General features: G+C 48.9%; 1 protein-coding gene across 1 annotated transcript; it reads left to right on the forward strand.

Moving 5' to 3' along the window:
- The first annotated feature begins 1,220 nt into the window (after nt 1–1,220).
- Nucleotides 1,221–4,966, forward strand: LOC135391044 (uncharacterized). Its single transcript, XM_064621161.1, has 6 exons — nt 1,221–1,440; nt 2,918–2,975; nt 3,037–3,198; nt 3,506–3,734; nt 3,847–3,954; nt 4,055–4,966. Exons 1-6 carry the CDS (start codon nt 1,221–1,223, stop codon nt 4,964–4,966), a joined length of 1,689 nt encoding a protein of 562 aa, XP_064477231.1.
- The last annotated feature ends 16,732 nt before the right edge of the window (nt 4,967–21,698 follow it).

Genomic DNA, 21,698 nt, shown 5'->3' on the forward strand with positions numbered 1-21,698 from the left:
CACACGACCGCATACGCTTCGCGTTCTGTAGTCGACCATCTCGACTGCGTTGGAGTTAGCTTCTTGCTTAAAAAGGCAACTTGGCCTGTCTGCACTATCTGTCCCTTGTGACAGGCACGCTCCAACTGCCCGTTCGGACGCATCGGTAGTCAATATGTACCCCTTCTCTGGGTCCGGGGCTGCGAGCGCTGGAACTGCTGCAAGTGCAGCTTTTACTTTGCGGAACGCATCGTCCGCTTCTTTGCTCCACGGTATTCTATTTGGTACCCTTTTATTCATCAGACTGGTTAGCGGCAGGACTACTTCTGAGTAATGGGGAACGTAGTCGCGATAATAGTTGAACAAGCCTAGGGCACTGCGCAACTCCGTTTTTGATTTTGGCGGCTCGAGGTTAACTATCGCACTTACCCTTTCGGGATCAGGGGCATGCATGCCCGATCCCACTACGTGCCCGAGGTACTTGACACTCATTTGCGCAAATCTGCATTTCGCGGGATTGATCACTAGCCCTGCTTCTGATATCGTCCTCAACACCCTCTGAAGGTGATGTATACATGCATTTCCCACGTTTCTGAGTAAACGGCCACGTCGTCGATATACGTCGTTGCGTACCCCCTGTGCTCATGCAACACTTGGTTTATTACGCGTTGAAAAGTAGCAGCCGAGTTCCTCAATCCATATGGCATGACCTTCCACGCGTAGAGACCCCGCGGAGACGCAAATGCAGATAACTTCTGCCATTCGGGGTCTAAGGCAATTTGCCAGTATAGCCACGGGTTAAGTCTAAGGTTGAGATGTATCGCGCCTTGGCTACTTCATATAACAACACTGTAGTATTCCCCATAGGAAAACTGTCAGGTCCGGTGACTGCATTCAATTGCCTGTAATCGATGCACATCCGTACTGATCCGTCCTTTTTGGCGACGCATACTATTGGGTGGGCAAACGAACTGTCAGTGGGGTATATGAAATCCCAATCCAAAAGCTGATCGATCTGTCGCTCTACCTCGCCTCTCAACGCAATGGGGACTTTGTTGTAGGAAAATTTAATACGACGTGGAACGGTCAGTACATGGACAGCGCCTCAAAACAATATTTACAATTTATGAGCCATGAGGCTATGAGGGGCGATATACACACTGCTACGCTTCATGATACAAAAGGGATATGCACTATTTACATTCGATGGAGCATGAGACGAGTGATGGGAGAGATGAGTGATGGGAGGGGTACTGTTCACGGACACCTCACGGAGGGACACCTCGGACAGATACGGAGCCCCCTTGCACCAAAAGCGAAGGGTGGAACCGCCACCGCTGCAGAAACTCGTCGCCGCCGAGTGCAAAGAGTTCTTGTTGCAAGCTATTAGTCACGAGAATACGCAGTTGACGTACCAGCAGGAAAACGGGGATGTTCCGCCGCCGTATGGACTTTGTATGGGTAGGACGACCCAGGCTTTGCGTCCGGCACCAATGTAATCTTATGCGCCCCTGCATTACATCTACCCGGCTTTTCTGAAAAGCAATGAGCGAACTGCTCAATAACCTCTGCCAGCTCTTCACTCTGACTTCTGTCCAGATGTGCATGCCCAATTTCTGCTAAGTTTAGGGTGCCCCTCTCCTTTGTTGCGGTGAGGGTACCTATCACTTCCCCAAACTGATCGTCAACCTCAAAGATGACCCCGACGTTATTCACCTTTGCATAATACCGTCGTAGTCTATTTGCGTGCACCCATTTCTCGCTGCCGTCTGGCTGCTCAATAACGTAGCTGTTTTCCCGTCTCTTTTCTTTGACTTTCATAGGTCCCAGCCACTTTGGCCTCATTTTACTAACCGGCCCACTGTCCAACACTAAGACCTCGTCACCGACATTGAACTTCTTTACTTTCGCTCTTAGGTTGTACCGTTGTACATAATCCCTTTGAACGTGTTCTCCCTTTCATCAACAATGCGCCCAGTTTCTGCCATTTTCTCTCGCAGATCTTGCAGGTATTGAGTCACCGATCTATTGAGACCGGTTGGGGGCGTCCACTGTCCTGTCCACGATTTTTGTAAAATGCCCAGCGGACCATTTGGGCTACGTCCGTACATGAGTTCAAAAGGGGATTTTCCCGTTATGTCGTGGGGTACCTCTCTATATGCCCATAATACACATCGGATGTACCGGTCCCATTCTCGCTCATGATTCGCTATTACATGCCGCAACATGGATTTAAAGGTGCCATCCCAGCGCTCGACGACCCCATTACTTTGTGGGTGCTCCGGCGTGGAGAACCGCAGCTTTACTCCTAAGCATTTGTGCAGTTCGACGGTCAATTTGGATACAAAGTTTGTTCCTTGATCAGAACAAATCGTCTCCGGTGTGCCGTACCGGGAGAACAAATCCAATAATGCTTGGCAAGTTGCCTTTGCTGTTAGTGTTCGTAACGGTATCACTTCAGCCCATCGCGTACATAGATCAACTATACACAGAGCATACCGGTGCCCCCGTGCGGAAGGGGGTTCGAGCGGTCCGATACAATCTATATACACAACTTTGAATGGCACTTGCGGCCTTGTAAGTGGTGCAATGGGCACGCGGTCTTTAGTCCTAGGAGGGGACGACACTTGACAAGAGTGACAACTTTGACAGTGGGACCTAATACCCGCTACCATAGGGACGTTGGGCTGGAGTTTCCCGAGCTACCGCAGCGCCGTATTTCTCCCCTGGCGCCAGCTCTCAAAACTTATCTAAAGTACGACGAAGCCACGGAGCGGCCAGAAGCCCGCGCTGTACGAACGGAGGCGCAGCGAAATGGCGGAAAACGTTGTCCCGGCAAAGAAGACTAAAGCTTTCTATTGCTGCGTAGTGGGATGTAGCAACAACACCTTGACAGGAGCAAACGCTGCTCCTCCCGTAACATTCTACACATTTCCAGGGAAATGGTACGAAAAGAGACGCCGGCAAGCCTGGATCTCCGCTGTTCGTCGCAAGAAGTAAGCCAACAGTGTTAGGCATTGTGCTGTTACGATTCTGATCATCCTCTGATACCTTTAGCCCAGATGGATCCCCATGGAATCCACAGAAGTGGACATTGATCTGCAGCCGGCACTTCGTCGGCAACGCAGTGAGCAACGTGGAGGCCGATCCCGCCTACATACCTACCATATTCCCGGCGGTGTACAGGAAGAAAGCCCCCAATGGCAAAAGGCACAAACGGTTCGTGAACCTTCTGAAATTTTCATGCTGCACGGTTGTGTGATGTACAAAAGCAGTGCTTAATTGGTACAAAGCTCAGGCGTTGGCCACTCATGTGCAGTAACTTAGTTACATACAAGCAATAATTTCACAACTATGCAAACAATTACTGTAATTAGTGGTTAGCACTGGTTTAGCTTTGCAGTGATTGGTCACAGTAACTTCAATGAGGAAAGTGACTTTTGCCAGCAACTTCTCACAATTTTCCCTAAAGTATAACTGCATGATCCGGCAGTGTTTTGTTGACCATAATTGATAAATTATGTAGGTGGGCGAGACGTCAGAAGCAGGAAGGAAACAACTGCACTCCGGACAGCTGTGTGGAGATGCCTAGCGATGACGACTGCCCTGAAGTGGACAACACTACTATTGCACCATGCCAGACCCCCGAAGCACGAGACCAAGATGACAATTCTGCAATGGACATCGATCACGGGCTAGAGCTGCTTGCAAGCGTAGCAGCGGAAGCGCATTCCGTAACACAACATGTGAACATGGTGTGTACGACATCTTACAAGACTAACCCCTTTCTATGGCTCACTTTTCAGTGTCACTGTTCTTGTCAGTGTAGGGTGGTGTTAATAAGTGGATTGCATCCTTTTGTGCCAGGAAACGCAGACAGATGGGCCACTGCCAAGTGGGCAGCTGAAGATACTGCTGTCTGCTACAGATGGCTCCATTGGTACGAGTCAAGTTACCCACTGCGACAAGGGAGAGGCAGAGGCACGTAACCAAATAACTCTCATTTGTTCACTTGTTTTCATGCGACATGCTACCTGTGCCATATTGTAATCTGCTTTGCTTTCTCCTAGTTTAGGCACCACGCCAAACCAAAAGGTGGAGAAGAACATGCGCATTCAAAGGGTTTGATACATTACGGAAATGTGAGAAGGCTCTGCATGACCTCTGTGGTGTATCAATGGCAGTATTTGCCCTGCTGCTTAGCCTTCTCCCAGACCAGCGACAGCGTGCTGCAGATGTGACAAAGGAGGACAGACTGGTCCTCATGCTAATGAAACTCAAGCTAGGGATCAGATTAACAGCGCTTGCCGCACTCTTCGGGATCAACAAGTCAACTGCAGCACACATCTTCCGCCAGACCTTGGATCATCTGAGTATTAAGCTGGAGCAGTGGGTCTTCGTCCCTCCCAGAGCTACCATCAAGGACACTATGCCCCCATGCTTTACAAGGAACTACCCCGAATGTACCTTTATTATAGATTGCACGGAAGTGAAGACCCAAACCCCGTCCAAACCTGAACAGCAGCACTATTTATACTCCAACTATAAAGGTTGCTATACCCTGAAGTGGCTGGTGGGAATTATTCCCAATGGAATGATCGCCTTTATTTCGGAGCCATACGGCGGAAGGCACTCCGATTCTTATATCACAAGAAACTCCAGATTTCTCACGCACGTGCTGCCAGGTGACCTAGCCCTTAGTGACAAGGGATTCCCATCAATTGCTACCACGATGAAAGAACATGGTGCTGTCCTTGTGATGCCACCATTTAACACCGGAGGAGGGCAGCTTTCCGTGGAAGACATGCGGTCAACATTGATAATTGCCCAAGTGCGGATACATGTTGAGCGTGTGATCCAGAGGCTGAAGATCTACCAAGTGTTAAGCAACTGCATACCCCTGTCTCTTATACCGCACATGGATAAAGTCATGAAAGTTTGTGCAGCCCTTGTTAATCTGCAAAGCCCAATTATCAAAACTCACTAGAAGGAAGCTGTCAAAAGTGTTCTTTACTTGCTTAGTTCAGGCAAAAAATATGTAAAATAAAAGAATTCCAACTTGGGCACAAGCTCAGCAAGAAAAGAGTCGTCTCGTGTGATTTCTAGGATGACTGACTGCTTTGGCGAGAACACAAAAAAGAACCCCTTGCACACATTCAGCACATACATCTGGAGCTGCAGCTGTGTGAAATACTTGCGATTTCTGTGCAGAACTAAATGCTCATTTAGAAACTTCAAGTAATCCACATTTGAGGTCTGCGCTTCATAGTCGACGATGACTGTATCCTTGCAGCGGTGGGGGCACTTGATCTCTATGACAGCGTTCGTGCCTCCTGCTTGGACAATCCCATCGGGGCTGCAACACAGCCACGGTTGCTCGTGCATGACAACAAGGCCAGTCTGAAACACATGCTTGATATTAACGGACTGTGTAATTTAGTACATAATTTACATAGACCCTGAAGCTGTGTTTCTTTTGCAATTGGGGGTTGAAGAATTAATGTTCATCGTACTGTTTATTCAGTTTTTTAAAATAATTAACTGGTTGTAATCCGGTTTAACCCCGAATTGGCGACCCTCGATTCGGGGTGCATGTTCGGGGAAAAATACTGTTAAACTCTAAAACTTCAGGGTCTAAATGTACAGTAAACCCTCAGCAAGTCAAACATTTGGCATCCAGGAAAGTTTGTTCGGATCAAGCAATAGTGTGACTACATTACATACATGACTTTACATACATGACATTACATACATGACTATATTACATGTGACTACGACATTATGATGAGCTCATTACATGCACAGGTACTCCTAGTGTCGGATGTTTGACTTACTGAGAGTTCCCTGCAGTATGGCTAGAATGCAGAACAGCTCAATGCACTGCATAGTGCAACTGAGCACTGCAACTCTGGCACTGAGTCTTCACACATATATGACCATGCTTACGTGTGGAGGTGTTACCAGGCTCCAACAGCTCCCCATAGCGCCCATAGTTTGAGATAATTCACACAACACTGGGCACACGACCAATGAGAGTGCAACGTTGTAGAAATTATGCAATGCCAGTCGGCCAATCAGGAGCCTTAACTTTGGCTGACCTTTCGACCGGTTCTGGCTACCATCGACTTCTACCGGATTTCACGCCTACCACCGTTACCCGATATTCAAAATAACTGAAGCTTCTTTTGGCTAACAGAAATATTTATTTGACACAAAGCACTGATTCAAAGATCTGATACATGGATGCACTGTGAATACAAAGTCCGTTGCTGACGCACTGTAACTAAGTTCGAACTTGAAGCAAAACGAACACAGCTCTCGAAATCCGACGGGGCCCGCGCTTGTTCTTCACTCTCCAACCGCTCCAACTCACGAAGCATTCCAGTTCCGGAGTTGATAGACTGTTCGTCGGATAATAGTCGTGCCCAGGAACAGTACAACACATGTTGAATCACATCGACGCATGAATAAACCAGCGAACACTTCTACAAACTGTTCTGCCGATTGACATCACCGAAACACGGAACACAAGAGGACGCCTTGCCGGCCGATTTAATGATGAGCATCTTCTTTCGTTGTTTGCAGAGCGGAAAAGGCGCTTGTGTGGCACGTAATCGTAATCCTGTCTTTGTTGTGAGGCCTCAAAATCCGACGGCGCTCGAACGCGTTCTTCACGCTCCAACCGCACCAGCCCACGAAGCATTCCAGTTCCGTAGTTGATAGACTGTACGTGGGATAATAGTCGTGTCCAGGAACAGCACAACACGCGTAGAATCACAAACTGTTCTGCCGATTGACATCACCGAAACACAGAACACAAGAGGACGGACGCCGTGCCGACCGATGCGAGCTATTTCGAAACTATGCTGAAACGGCCGCCGGGACGCTGCACACACATGCGCGCGTACAAAATGCGATTTCAAAACGTTGTCGACCAATCGGAGCGCGCACGCAGCCTGGGCCAATGAGCTTGCAACGTTGTAGATTGGCGCAGTGGTACATACTCTACAGCCGCATCCTCGGTTACCTGTGGAGGACTGGTGTTACTACACAACCAATCGTAATGTTTCTGTGGAGATGAGAAGTAACTGAAGATGCATAGCAATGATACTGCAGGATCCTAGAGACAAGAAAGCATGCCAGTAAATATCGGATGTCATATGCAAGGCTTGTTTAAGCATACTGAGGTGCTCCATGACTAACCTGTATAATTGGAATGCCAAGATGATTCTGTAGCACGTCTCGAGCGCACCCTTCAGTTGCAATGCCTGTGAAAAAAAGAATTACTCTGTACTATTTAGTTACATTGACCTGGTGAAAGCAGGGAGGAACCTATTTGTGCCAAACAGTGAAAAAGAAAAATTGCTGGAAGTCAGGTGATGTCGTCATGCATACCGTACTGCGTTGCAGCACTGCTGAACGTTTTCCTCGACATCATGATGGCAGCCAGCTCTTTAAACTTTGTTTTCCGGGTCTTGATTTGATGTGCAGTGGAGCTCGTGATCCTGTATTTTCGTTCCTTGAACCACATGGGGGTAATGAACGAAAATGCTAACAAAGTCTATACAGGGTGTCCACACCAAATGTCAACAGGACTTCTCGTAACTCGACCTGCCGCGGAAAAACTGATGTCGTTGCTTGAACACTTCTGTAGGAAACAGATGCTGCATTGCAAGGTCTACGTGTTTCTTATACAAGCTTCTCAGGAAACGTATCAGTTAGCCTATGACAGCACATCATTTCTGAGATCCCGTTCACATTTAGCATGAACACACTGTATGGTAAATACTAGCCCCTACTATACTACACCATCTCACGAACCTGGGACCTAGTAAAGAACTACAAATGCCATCACTCATCTATGTAATAGATCAAGTATATGACAACCTACCGCTCATTTTCCGGTTGCCCCATTGTAAGTGCTGCCAGGTGCGCCGTGTCATCTTCCAAAATCACGTTGTCAGAGTAAAATTCCTGTGCTGTTTCATCTAATGTGGCGCAGAAATCTTTCGCTACCAGCATCAGTCGGCCTTCGCGTGTCCTTGTCCATTCCATGAAGTGCCACACCCTGTCACGTCGGTTCATCTCTGCTAGGTACGGAGTGAGCCGTGCCCTTTCCACCTCCTCGGACACTTCAGAGACGAGATCCCTGAGGAGAGCCTCACAATCCCTTTCCACCTCGGTCTTCTTCATTGAGGTCAAAACCTGGACAAGGGAGCAGTGTATGGAAGGAAATGCTTCCATCACAGGTGCTGGAGGATCTGGCACTGTACCTCTCTTACATTTCAGAGGCCCAGCTGAGAGCGAGAACAGAAAGTCAGTGACAAAGACAACAAAAAATCAGAAAACCATTAAAAGCTCAAACAATTGGCAAAAAAAGAAAAATGCATGTATGCAACATCAGGGATTAATTTATCATAATTATTTTATGGCGGGACATAATATGCAAAGGGGCACCGAGAAGCAAGTCTTGCGTAGGACAGCCTGTCTAGAACATTACTAGTAACCTTCAACAACAAGGTGCAGTGCATGCATGGAACAGGTCGGGTATATCAAGCTGCTGTAACTCTTATGAGGAATGAGTGCATCATATTCATACCTGGAAACAAATCTGAAGTGAGTTTTCCTTGATCGCGCTGCGGCTTTTTACTAGGCTTTCCCCATTCTTGTGGCCTACTTGTCCTGGAGTCATCCTCGGCACTGTTGACATGCACGCAAACGGCAGCTGCGTGCTTGCATTTGCCATTAATTCCCGCTTTGCACGTGCACCTGCCTTGCGTAAGAGTGCGAGACTCACTGTCCAGCTGAAACGTAACAAACCAGATGAACGGAAAGTTTATTAGTAGCTACGACCAGCCGTGTAAATATCTTCGTATGAGCACCAGTGCAGACGTCGACACGGCTGCCTCGTGGCATCTACAAGTATTGTAGCGCTGCACAATCAGTGTAATTTGAGAATGCGTGAGTAGTATAGAAAGAAGTCCTATAGCCAAGAGTTTTCTCTAATCCAATTCCAATCCAATTCTAATGCAATTCCAATCCAATTCTAAGCCATAATCCAGTTATAATCCAACACAATCCAGTTCTAAGCCAACACAAGCCAAATCCAAAGCCATCTGATTGGCCGCCATTAGCTCCGCCCAGTTCACGCTGAATGGCCCGTGCTAAGCCTACTGATCATTGATTGGTTGACTGTAGCTCCGCCCCTTTATGCTAATTACTCGGCTCTGCCCACTTCACGCTGATTGGTGCATGCGTATCGCTGAGCACAGCTCCGCCCCTTTATGCCGATTAACTGGCTCCGCTGATTGGTCCATTCGAAGCCTACTGATCACTCTCCACATTTTCCAGACTTTCTAAGCCCTCTGATTGGCCGTCCCCCGTTTAAGCCTACCGATTGGCCCCATTCTAAGCCCACTGATTGGCTGACTAAGCCCGCTGAACATAGCCTTCGTTAGCGCCCGCCAGATGGCGCACTCGGCAGCGACCCTGCTGCGGCTTTATCTCAGACAGACAGGGAAAAAATACCTTTCAACGTTTATTGAGTACATGTTTGAGAAAAAGCATGGCGGTCTTGGAGAGATTGATTCCTTTGATGCTGGGCATGGTTCCACGGAAGTGACGGATCATGTAGACATCTCTGGGACAGCGGCTGAGAAAAATTTCGTCCTCCGTGAGCGGGCACATCCGCGTGCACTGGATATCTTCGTAGCTGTCGCTCACGTCCAGCGAGTGAAGGCACGCGCGCATCGATCCAGTAGCGTTCCTATTCAGGTTAATACCGGATCGCATAGGTACCACGTGCCACTCTCTGATGGCCAAGATGTCGCCAGGGCATTCGTGTGCGTACGTGTGCTTATCCTTCTCGAGCTTGATGCTCGCAGTGCAGTTGCCAGCGTCCAGCGCCAGCGCGCACGAGACGAGCGAGAAGAGAACGAGGTGCCACATCCTTCCAGTGACGCAGGTCAAATGATGCTACTCCTACTCATCCACTGCATTATCTGTGCGGCGGGGGGAAAGAACGCCAGGTGAAATCTCGCTATCTACGTCATCCACTCGAGCTTACCATATTCGCAGCTTCCGTACGGGTAGGAGTCCACGTCATTGTAGAGGTATCGTTTGTCGTCGTACGCCACCAGACTTCTTTTCACATTTCTGATGGTGTACATGCACTGTTTCTTTCCCACTATTGACACCTGTTCGTGCGATACGCTAGCGTGCTTGAATAGGGTATCGCGGTACGTATCATGGAGGAGGTGTTTGCGCACAATGTCCTTTTTGACCCCTTTAGCTCTTGCAATTTGTTTTCCCCCGGCTAATTTGATGGAATACATTTTGGCTTTCAAGCATATTACTTCCTCAATGGGTACGCTACCCGTTTCACTTTTGAACGCGCCAAGTCTACCGCGATTCCTCTCGCTGTACAGTGGATGATCACGATCGAAGGAAGACAAATCTAAATGGTCGTCGGCGATCGCGCGTAACTGATCTTCATAGTCCTTGCAGAATAGGCCGAGGATCAGAGAATCCGTGTCAAAGTAGCACGTAATCACCGGACAAGTGAGCTTACTCAACAGGGTTTCATAGTAGAACGAGTACATGGTTAACTTACTCAGTTCTAAAATCGTGAAGCCAATCTGCAGGGGGAAATCGCATCGCACTTTTCTTTTGCGCATTTCGTACATGACGCAATCGGGGGACAAAATTTCCATTCGCGCGCATTCCACCTGGCTCCCGAGGCGACTCGCTGTCTCCTCATCGAAGGCTACTCGAATGTCCCGCATATTAAATTTATTTAGTAGCGTACGCCCGAAGACCGCATTATTTGAGATTTTATAGAAATTTTTCTCGAACGTCGTGCTCGATGCGACGCGTCTGGCAACATTGTCCTCGATGTAGGGACGCAGGAATGGTGCCTGACGAAATTTTAGAATTCGGTGAATTTTTGTCACCCGCATGCCCAGTCTACAATAGAGAGCGAGCAGCGCGTAATGAACAACGTACTCGACCTTGTCCTTGCACGTGAGCAGCAGCTTTTTGCTGTTCGCCGGCTTATACATTAACTCTTCGAGGAGCCCTCGCTGGAATGGCGAGAGCCATTCCTTCGGGACGACTGCCTTCTCAGGAGCCAGGGGGAAGTACCGCGTCAGCGCGTGGATAGATTTTGGATACTCCAAATCGCACACGTACACGTATCCCACATCCGAATCTGTGGGATGACGCATAAAATCCACGGAGCTAAAATCCTCAACCCATTCGAAATCGCCGACGGGGAGGTGCTTTATCATACTGAATCCGTAAAGATTGTTGCAATCTATGTACGATATGTACACCTCCTCTTTATTGGGATCGTAGCCACTGCACAGCGGGTTGTTAGCCCGTAAATGACGCCTGCTCGCCTGACAGAGTCCGCCTCTAACACCCGATTCGATGGTCCGGAACATGTCCTCGTCGATGATCAGCTCCAATTTTGCCCGCGTGTAATTTAGAGCGCATTGCCACGAATAGGATGCCAGAGAAACGCAATGAAGCAATTCCAAACTGCGCGCGTCGTAGCACAGGCGTCGGAAGTGCTGCATTACGTCAGCATGTAACAGGGCATCTGTTTTCAGGTACAATGCATTATAATCCCTCAGATTCGAGCATCCAAAACGTTCAAATACGTGCAGCGCGTACTGATAGTCTTCATCGCTTATATCCTCCCCCGTCAGATCGTTTCAGAAGGCGGATTTTGCCGGCAGAGCCAATTCGTCGTAGACCGCGAACGAGCTAACGTGGCTGTACGGGAATACACCTTTACGCAGCAAAATTTTGTAGTCGTCTCCAAATACCTGCTTCAGGCATTGGAACGCCTCTACGCCCCCCATGGATTTGACGGTTTCCACGAGCTCTCCCAGCGACGAATTTAGGTACTGCATGGTATCTCTGAATAGGAAGGTGCCAATTTCGAACGATCGGATTTTTTCCACGGAACTGGCCACGATGAAGGGAGGTCGCTTCCACCCGAGAAGGTGAAATTCCCGCAGTAGTCCAGCCAAATCGTAGGCCAGATTGTGCACCATGATGGGCAGTTTTTCCCGCGTCGTGCACGCCACGTTACAGGGGTTACACAGCGTCGCGATGTAATTTGTCTCGCCGGCAGTACAACGCTTGGAATGGTCGTTGTGCCGGACACGGGGTAGATCTTGCGCGAACTCCCGCCCGCAGTACGCGCAGTGGGTGGCAGCTCTGTGCCGTGCTCGTTGCTCATCATTCAGCACCATTTCCGCGGGGCAGGCGTTCAGGGCGATCATCTCGTCCCGCATTTCCATCAAAGCTCTGACGCACTGCCTCGCAGAATCTTCACCGTGGTGCGTCCTGATGCGCATCACCTTCGAGTCGTGGGTGCGTACGAGCACGGCACAGAAGCTCGAGGTGACGTGACGCTGCATGCCAACACCACTGGGCGCGAGTACGCTCTCCGTGTCCAACGCGACGACGTAGTTGTACTGCTGCTTGCACTGTATTTTAGTAAACTCTACAAAGTTTTTGCCTGGTTCGCAAAATTCCAATATGATTTCGTTTACGTCCGCGCACAGGCGACGATGTTTCGCCATGCTCTCTTCCTTGTTAAAAGAGCGCGTGCAACGCTCGCAGACGAAACGCTTGTCTTTCCTAATCAGTAACCGCTCGAGGGACTTGATTCCAAAAAAATGCTGGTCTATAGCCAATAAGTGAATTTTCTTTTCATACTCGAGTTTTGGAGGTCGCGACACGTGCACTCCCTGATCGACGTACTCGTATACGTACACGGATATCATGTTTTTGTCTTCGAATTCGTCCAGGTCAGAGTAGGAAACGGGGAAGCGACTAGGCCACCAGTACTCCGCTGCATAATTTTCATATTTTTTTGACCATGTATTCCAACTCTGTGGATGCAGGAGGGCGAGCGTGTTGTATTTAAAACACTCACCCTTCTTACGTGCCGGTAAATGAATATTTGTTAGCACGTTCCTGCGCTTAGCCAAATGATCGGGAAGTGTCCCATTGCATCCGAATTTTTTCGTTTTCACGGCGGAAATGCACATTTGAACGTTTTGGACGTCGGTGGACACGAACCCGCTCCCTTCCCGCTGATAATTTTCTACGCGTCCCGTGGACTCCTGAATCACATCCATCAGGGTATTCACGATGGCTCCGTCGCTGTGGACTTCGCGAGCAAACGCCATAAAGTGGGCAATGTGCGCGATTATCTCCCCACGAGTTTCCTTTACCATTAAAACATCCGAACAAATGCAAAACCTAAAGGGTATTCTTTGCGCTCTCAATATAGCGACCATATCGTGAAAGTGACTCATTAAATATTTTCGCAAATCCTCTACTCCCTGATCGTGAACAGATGCCAATAGCACGAACCTTTTAACGACACCTCTAAATGCACTGTCAGTCTGGAAGAACGGCAGGAAAGATGTATCCACGTCGGGGTGCAATCGCATCACGTGAGCAGACAGTGTAGGAGGTGCGCCGTCCCGAGAATCGTCGTCCGATTCATCCTCGATATCGTGAGGATCCAAAAAGCAGAACATACACCGAGGCACTGAAAATAAACGGATCCGTAAGAAACGTGCAACAAGTGAGGCGAATAACTTACTTTTGAAGCGAGTGAAAGCCGACTGTTCCCCCCTGAGGCGATCGCGCGGCTTATAAACCAGCAGCCTTGCTGCATGTCAGAACACGTTGGGGCCATGTGTTTTATATCAAAGCTCGCATATTCCCATGCTTTGGCAGTCGTAAATCATGTGTTCCGAGAAATGAGGTCACGGAGGAGAAATGAGGTCACGGAGCTTCATCGGCCATCCCAACATGTTGGAGCCATCTGTTTTATATCAAAGCTCGTGTACTCCCATGCTTTGAAGGTCGTCAATCACGTTCTCCGAGAAATGAGGTCACGGAGCTTCATCGGCCACTCTGCACGTCAGAACACGTTGGGGCCATCTGTTTTATATCAAAGCTCGGGTACTCCCATGCTTTGGTAGTCGTAAATCATGTGTTCCAAGAAATGAGGTCAAGGGGCCTTCCCGGTCGTGGTGCACGTGTCAACACGTTGGGGCCATGTGTTTTATATCAAAGCTCGCATATTCCCATGCTTTGGCAGTCGTAAATCATGTGTTGCGAGAAATGAGGTCACGGAGGAGAAATGAGGTCACGGAGCTTCATCGGCCATCCCAACACGTTGGGGCCATCTGTTTTATATCAAAGCTCGCGTACTGCCATGCTTTGGAGGTCGTAAATCACGTTTGTGAAGAAATGAGGTCATGGAGCCTCGGCCGCGGCGCTGCATGTCTCAACAAGTTGGGCCATCTGTTTTATATCCGCAAGCTTTCTGTAACCAAAAACAAAGGGTTCGCTTATGCACTTTGGTTTCCAAGAAGTTCCAAATGTCCTTCGCGTGCGTGCGCGCGCATCATAAATCACATGCTGTTCCTGCGTGATTGTGTAAACAGAATCGCACCACCCTTGCGCTCCTCCAGGGGTGCTTTATATAAAAGTTGCGATATATACAACTCATTTGAGGTCTGTGAAGCTACTTCCGTCGGTTGACTCTCGGTGAAGCGCACAACGAGAAAGGTATGTTTCACTATTGTCTTCAAGATGAGGAAAGTTAGGTAATAGTTGTCCTCATTTTCAGTTCATTTGGCGTGCGTAGAAACTTGCGCTGAGAGATATGTAATCTATTTTCGAGAAGCTGGATAAACTAAAGAAACCCGGTGATGGGGACATTCAGAAAATGAGCACTGTTCTGAACAACGAAAAGCTCGACGTGTTGGACTTGCGCAAAGTGGATACTATGTACGGCGAGTCCGTGTACGTGGAACTCCTGATGGACAACGATAAACGCGTAAAGGTGTACCTGCCCAGTCGTTTTAAGCGACTCACAGATGAAGATTTGCAAGAAATGCGAGAATTACCAGATCTGAAACTAGAGAAGAAGGAGAGATTCAGGGATGGTAAAAGAGTCGCATCGCCCGACATCATCTTTACTCACGCGAAGAAGAAGTGACCGCGAGACCAGCGAGCGTCCCATATGTAATCAGCAGTAAAATAAAAATACATGTATTTCTGATTTTAAGTGTTGCGTTGTTGTAATGGATTAGGAAGATAGGCTGATATGATGGGAAGCTGTATTGATAGAATGATATGATAGGGAGCTATAGCGTGTATTCATTGACTAAGCAAGTATAGTTTGTGGGGGAGCTATAGAGAATAAAGGACACCAGGCGTTTTTAAGCAACAAACAACTTTTCTAGCAGCTTTATTGATTTTAGGTCATTAGCGGCGAGATTATCGGAAAACAGGGATACAATGCTCTTCAGTGATTTCCCTTTCGCCAAAAATGTCGCCGCGATACAACAGTACACACCACACATTGGAGAATACAGGCTTTGAATACAGACATCATTATATTCGTCGACGATGAGGCGTTTCAACTCAGGTTCGATGGGTGGCAATCCGAAGGAATCAAAGTAGATGAGGTCATCCTTCATTTTCGCATACAGAATCCAGTGCTCCCCAGCCTGCTGTCGCCGATCGGTGTTCACCACGATTATACCCGGTCTATCCAGTGCGGGCAGACGGTCGTCTCGAGCGTATACACCACGGAAGAGTGCCGAAGTGTAATCGTTGTACTTCAGGAGTCTCTCGATATCTTGCTCGAACATCGCTAATCCAGTGTGACGTTCCTGTTCTTATCGATGGACATAATTCGCACACTCTCGGACAGTATCAATACGGTCGTGGGTTCGGCCAAGGCACGTCGGAACTTGAGTTGCAGACGAACGTTTCCACGCCTGATCGGTGACAGGTGGACGGAGGATTGATCGGGATCCAGGTCGTAGTACAGTAGGAACTTGTTTCCAACGTAGTGGTCGTATTCGTAGGAGACGTGCTTCTCACACAGCTGCTCCAGGAAGTTGAAGTAGCTTCGGTGGTTCAGGTTATTGTTGAAGTCGAACGTGTCTATTCGCTGCGTCCCGTTCACGGTGAGCGTCGCCGACTCAATGTCGCAGTTCACGAATCGGTACGGGTCCCGATTGAATGCTCCCTGGTAGGCTAGGGTGGGCACGAATGCGACCACCACCTTAGATGGTATCTTCTCTGGAAATAAATCTTCCAGGCATGCATCCAGGTTGCCAACTGGTAGCAAACGAATACGCGATTCACTTCCGGCCAGTGTGTAGAGAGCCTTGCGCTGCTGCAATTCCGTTTCGTGTCCGAGGAATAGGCTGGGAGACACGGTGATTTTCTTTATGTACAAGGTGGCACTCATGATTTCCACTTTATGCATGTGGTGCTCCTGATCGGTCTTCATAATGCGAAACGCGTCGGAGCCTTGATAAAAAACAAGCCTAATTTCCACTCCCGATATGAGTAGCTTAGGCTGCAGGAAAATGTCCGAGTTGATCTTGGAAACCAGGTCGATGGTCTTGCCGCCACGTGTGAGGTTGTGTCGTTCGGTCGGTCCACGAGCGCGAATGTTGTTTTCCGTTTGACGCGCTTCTTCTTGCGTGTACAGACCTGCTTTATGCACGGTATTTTGCTCCGTGGTGCTGGCGTGAAGCAAAATATCCAAGTAGCTCCTATAGCTATACAAATCATTATTCGTAATCATGGTCTGATTCAAGAAGACGGCTACGTTCTTGAAAAGCGAGCTGGCGAACGCGTTGACGGGGTAGACCTCGTCGTAGGTCGTCCGATCGCCAACCTGTGTTTCCGGTAGCGAACCATCGTTACGTACGATGCGGACTTTCGTCACTATGTACGCGGAGTTCAAATCGAGATAGTGATGCCCCAAATTCGAAAGCTGGAACTCTATGACGGAGGATATGTCAGCGACCGGGTAGAATGCCTCATATTCCCCCTTCAGTATATGCCACTGCGTTCCCGGCACGGAAAATAACTGTGTTTCCGACTTATCCAACAGAGGAGTGTCGGGATGTACGACGTTAATCGTGTCCATCTCGCAACTAAATTGTGGCTGCGCAACCAGCGTGATTTATGCCATCGAAGACGTCCGGTTTTCTCCTCTTTCTTCGCCCGCCAGCCCCTCCGAGGTCGCGGAGAATTTCACGGCCCGTATCTTTCGCCCGTCTTTTAAGCGCACTTCGGAAAGAGTCTCCGTCCGACAGATGTTTGGCCACGCGCTTAGCGGCCGCAACAGCCGTCTTTTTTAAGTAGGGCGATACGCGTTTAAAGAGTGGAATAGCGAAACGCCCGAGCTGAGAAAAGAAATTGCCTCCCCTCTGGTACAGGTGCGACCTGTATACCGTCGGAACGCCAAATCCGTAGATTGGTACCGCTTTAGTGTACATGCTTAAAGTGCAGCGTCAGCGTCGATCTACCGCGATTTTGTAGCGGTAGCTTGTGACCCGTGTCGTCGCGTATAGAGACGGTGATTGAGGAAATTTCGCGCTGCACTAACTTAAAATACTGAACGGGTAGAAAGCTGAAACTCAGTTGTTCTTTCGTTCTATCGTATACGAATGGAATTAATTTCAGTATCGGATGCCGCCCGTTTCCCACTACGGAGGGCGTGACGAGATCCGTGTATATCATAATACAGTTAATGGGAAGATCTATGGTCACTTCGTCGACGCCCGTATCGTTTTCGGTGAATACGGTTTTCGCGCCGAAACCCAGTAATTAAGTAAGAAACGCAAAGTAATCGGATAATGTAAGCGACACGTTTTCCCGCAAGCTCAACGAACACTTCCTCGCCCACGCATCGTACGTGAGGGAAGCCTCCGGCTGCAGACGCTCATGGATGGCGCTCACGAGAGCTTCGGGTGTTTCGTAGTAATTCGGTGGAAGTGAAATGCACCGACTTTCCGTCTCTTGAGTGTTTATGTGGACGCGGTACGTCTTCACTATGGGATTACACGTGATGCGCTTTCGGGATCCTTCAACATGGATGTGCTTCACCTGAATGAGGTCCAGGAACTCGGTCGACAAGTTGAAATTCGTCGGGAGAGAAAGCGAGTAAGTGTTGTCTTTGTATTCCACCCGTGATTCTGTATCGTTCGTCGCTCTGAAGAATTCGTTGAATGTGTCGGTAATTAGCGATCGGGGTTCTAAAATTAGATCGTTATTGATCACTATCACCCGGCGAACTCGCATCATAACGGCTCTTTCCTCGGCGAGCGGTAACACATTTGGGACGGCGCGTACTTTACCGCCCTCCGGATGATCTCCATCGATGTCGACGATTCCAAAGGCGAGATGCAGCGGTCTGTCGATTAATTTCACCGAGCGCACGCGCGACGGTAGCTTAAACACGTAGTGATCTTCCTCGTAAGTCCACTCTATCCCATATTCGGGGAATATTTTATTCAATAGCGTGTCCGTGTCTTCGAACGTGAGCTGTTTTGTTTGCCACTTCTCTGTTGATAGCGTTATCAGGTTATCAGGCGCTTGGTTCACGTTCAGCAAGCTGTTGGGAATGGAAAATCCCTCTAGACCGACGACGTACGAATCATCCAGGTGTAGCGGCTTATCTAACGCGATCGTGAAGTCATTCAGCGTGTTGGATGGGTACAGGTCCATGCTAGCGTTCGAGAGCAGATACACGTAAAATTCATTTTCTGACATCGCTGGCGGGCACCCAAGAATCGTGATCTTTGGCGTATCCGAACCAACGAACCAAGTAGTGCAATACTCCGTTAATTTTCTTCTTTCTAATCACCGCGGATATGAGTCGCTTATCGTACGAGGAAAGATGGTGGACGGGCTGCAGCTCCTGCTCGTAGAATGATCCCAGTATTTCTTTTCCCGTCGGGCGTCCCTACGGGCGGATCGGTCTTTCTCGTTCGCGACAGCTCGAACACTTCGGCCGTTCACCTTTGATCGTAGCCTTTGGCGAACACGCCGCGATCTAACGCGAGCCTCACCTGGTCCCCTGATTTATACTTGCTCTCGCGCGGGGTCGTCTTACGATTCAATCTGTTGAACAGAGCTACTTCATTTGCGGCGTTCACATTTTTCGGCTTTTCGCCCGTGACGGAGTGTACCGAGTCGTTATAGTCGGCCACTATCTTCGGCAGCGCGTTGATATAATTAAACTTCCCCGTACTAGTGAAATGCCTGGCTATTCTTTCTCTAATTGTTCTCTGCACGCGTTCACAAGAGGCCGCTTTCATTCCGCTTTGTGTGCTATAGTGATTTAGTAGCGACTGAAAGTACTGACGAACGGGGGAACCCCAAAATTCGCTCCCGCGATCCGTGAGCAAATTCTTCGGAATTCCGTGACGGAAAACTCGTTGGAAGGCTTTCTTTACGTCTTGCGGGCGCTTTGTGCGAATGGGGACCATGTACAGGTACCTCGATAGCGTATCTATGACCGTTAGGATGTACCTGAAGCCCTTGTTAAATTTCTGATATTTACGCATATCCAGAAGGTCTGCCTGATATAAATCCCGCACGTGAGTTGCGATGATGGAGCGCCGCTTAAATTTTTTCTTCACAGGCTTGTGAAGGGTGTAAGCATCTTCTTTTTTCAGCTGTTCCACGGCTTCTGCGCGCGTGAGCTTGTGATAAGGTCGGTACCGATCCACTCCACCTAACCCTTTCTCCTTGATCTTTCTATAGGGCCCCATATTTGCTCCAGCGAGCAATGCGGTGTATTTTCAGAGCGCTTATAATTTTCGATACTTTTTTGTACCAGCGGGGTTTCTTGATGAGAGCGCTACGACGTGCTAAGTAGCTCACGAGAGCCACAATGTTTGAGCGATTGATTCGCTTCCCTCTATATACTAGCACATTATCCGCCTGCCAGGTGAAAACTTTCTTCAATTCTTTTAGCACAGATTTCGCACGTGCTTTATCAACGCTGGAGGGCAGAAGATTAAAATCGAATGGATTGGGTTCCGGTTCGGGCTCCGAATGGACAGGTTCCAGAGGAGGAGGAGGAGGATGATAGTGAGCTCGCTTCAGCAAGTAATAGAGGGCTTCCAGTATTTTGCCCACTTTTACATCGTCCGAATCGTTAGATTTCAGAACTTCACCTATTTCTATTCTATGAGCCATGACCGATGGCTTTGGATATCGCTCGCCCGGCGACTCCCGCCACGAGACTTGATAGCCCTGAGAGGAGCAGTGGAAGTATGGGAATAAGACCACCTCGTTGTCCCCTAATATATTTCTTCAACTGCCGGGGGCACTTATGAAGTAACTTGCAAGCGAGGAAGCGGAGGATTTTTTTGTGTTTCTTCAGGTTTTTGTGAAGTTCCGTCGAAAGTGGGATATTTCTGCGTAGAATATTCAGACAGATTTCCGAAAGGATTCGAATGTCGTCGCAGCTGAGCTCTTTAAGTAACTCCGAGCGGTGCGCCGGTTTGCTGGCGGCCAATACTTTGAGGAGCGTGAGATGTCTTCTAAGATCGGCCGTCATTTCGCGGGCGTAAACAGGAACTGCCGGTCGTGCGGTGAAATACCCGTTCGCAGGCTACGAGAGGGAGGTGTTTGCGCGTGCAGATCCACAACTAAATAACCGTGCGCCTTCTCCGTCGCCTGGTTATATGCGTCGAGAAAATAGGAAAGCCCCTGTTTCCCGAATACCTGACGTCCGAAGGTTTCAATCTGTTGTACGGACCGAGCGTTCAGGAACAATACGATATAACTGGCGTTCAGCGATATCGTTCGAAAAGCGGCGTTATGATAGAACAAGGCTTGTGTGATCAGGATCACTGACGCGTTCTTATGGTGGCTACCCACGTACAAACAACGACTCTACCTCCGATAGAACCCCCTTTTCCGTGATTTGATCGTCAATAACTATGAGAGTGGGATATCGCTCATCCCAATCTGCGGGTATCCGGTCCATAAACTCCGCCCCGTCGAAATCCTTTTCCCAGCCGGCTGCATACTTTCGTACGTAGAGTATCTTCTGCGGTGGAATGCTAAATAATTCGGGGTGTCTCATTATATTCTGCGTGAGCACCGTCTTCCCACACATGGACGCGCCGGAGATGAGAATTCGAGCAGGGTGCTGGAACTGCATGCGCATCGTGGAATAACTTGAGCAGACTGTGTAGCGAGGTGTGATGCATCTTTATTTTCATCCATAGCTCCTAGAGCGATTGATGATCGTCTCCAGGACTCGTATTTCTTCCTGACATAGTTCCTGAAGCTTGCGCAGTGATTGCTCCCTGTAAGCCGACAGGTACTCGTCCAAGATTTCGCGTATGATTTCCCGCAACTTGTTTGCGGTGATACAGGAGCGCAATATGTGGCAGCACATCTCGACGAAGTTCTCTCGCTCGTGTGACGCCTCGAAGCGGAACAGCGCGGAGTTGATGCACCTGAGTCGCGCCATCTGGTGGCATGAGGTAAGTTTGGATGTCTGAGATAAAGCCGCAGCAGGGTCGCTGCCGAGTGCGCCATCTGGCGGGCGCTAACGAAGGCTATGTTCAGCGGGCTTAGTCAGCCAATCAGTGGGCTTAGAATGGGGCCAATGGGTAGGCTTAAACGTGGGACGGCCAATCAGAGGGCTTAGAAAGTCTGGAAAATGTGGAGAGTGATCAGTAGGCTTCGAATGGACCAATCAGCGGAGCCAGTTAATCGGCATAAAGGGGCGGAGCTGTGCTCAGCGATACGCATGCACCAATCAGCGTGAAGTGGGCAGAGCCGAGTAATTAGCATAAAGGGGCGGAGCTACAGTCAACCAATCAATGATCAGTAGGCTTAGC

Source organism: Ornithodoros turicata, chromosome 1 (genome assembly GCF_037126465.1).
Source record: "Ornithodoros turicata isolate Travis chromosome 1, ASM3712646v1, whole genome shotgun sequence".
NCBI lineage: Eukaryota > Metazoa > Arthropoda > Arachnida > Ixodida > Argasidae > Ornithodoros > Ornithodoros turicata.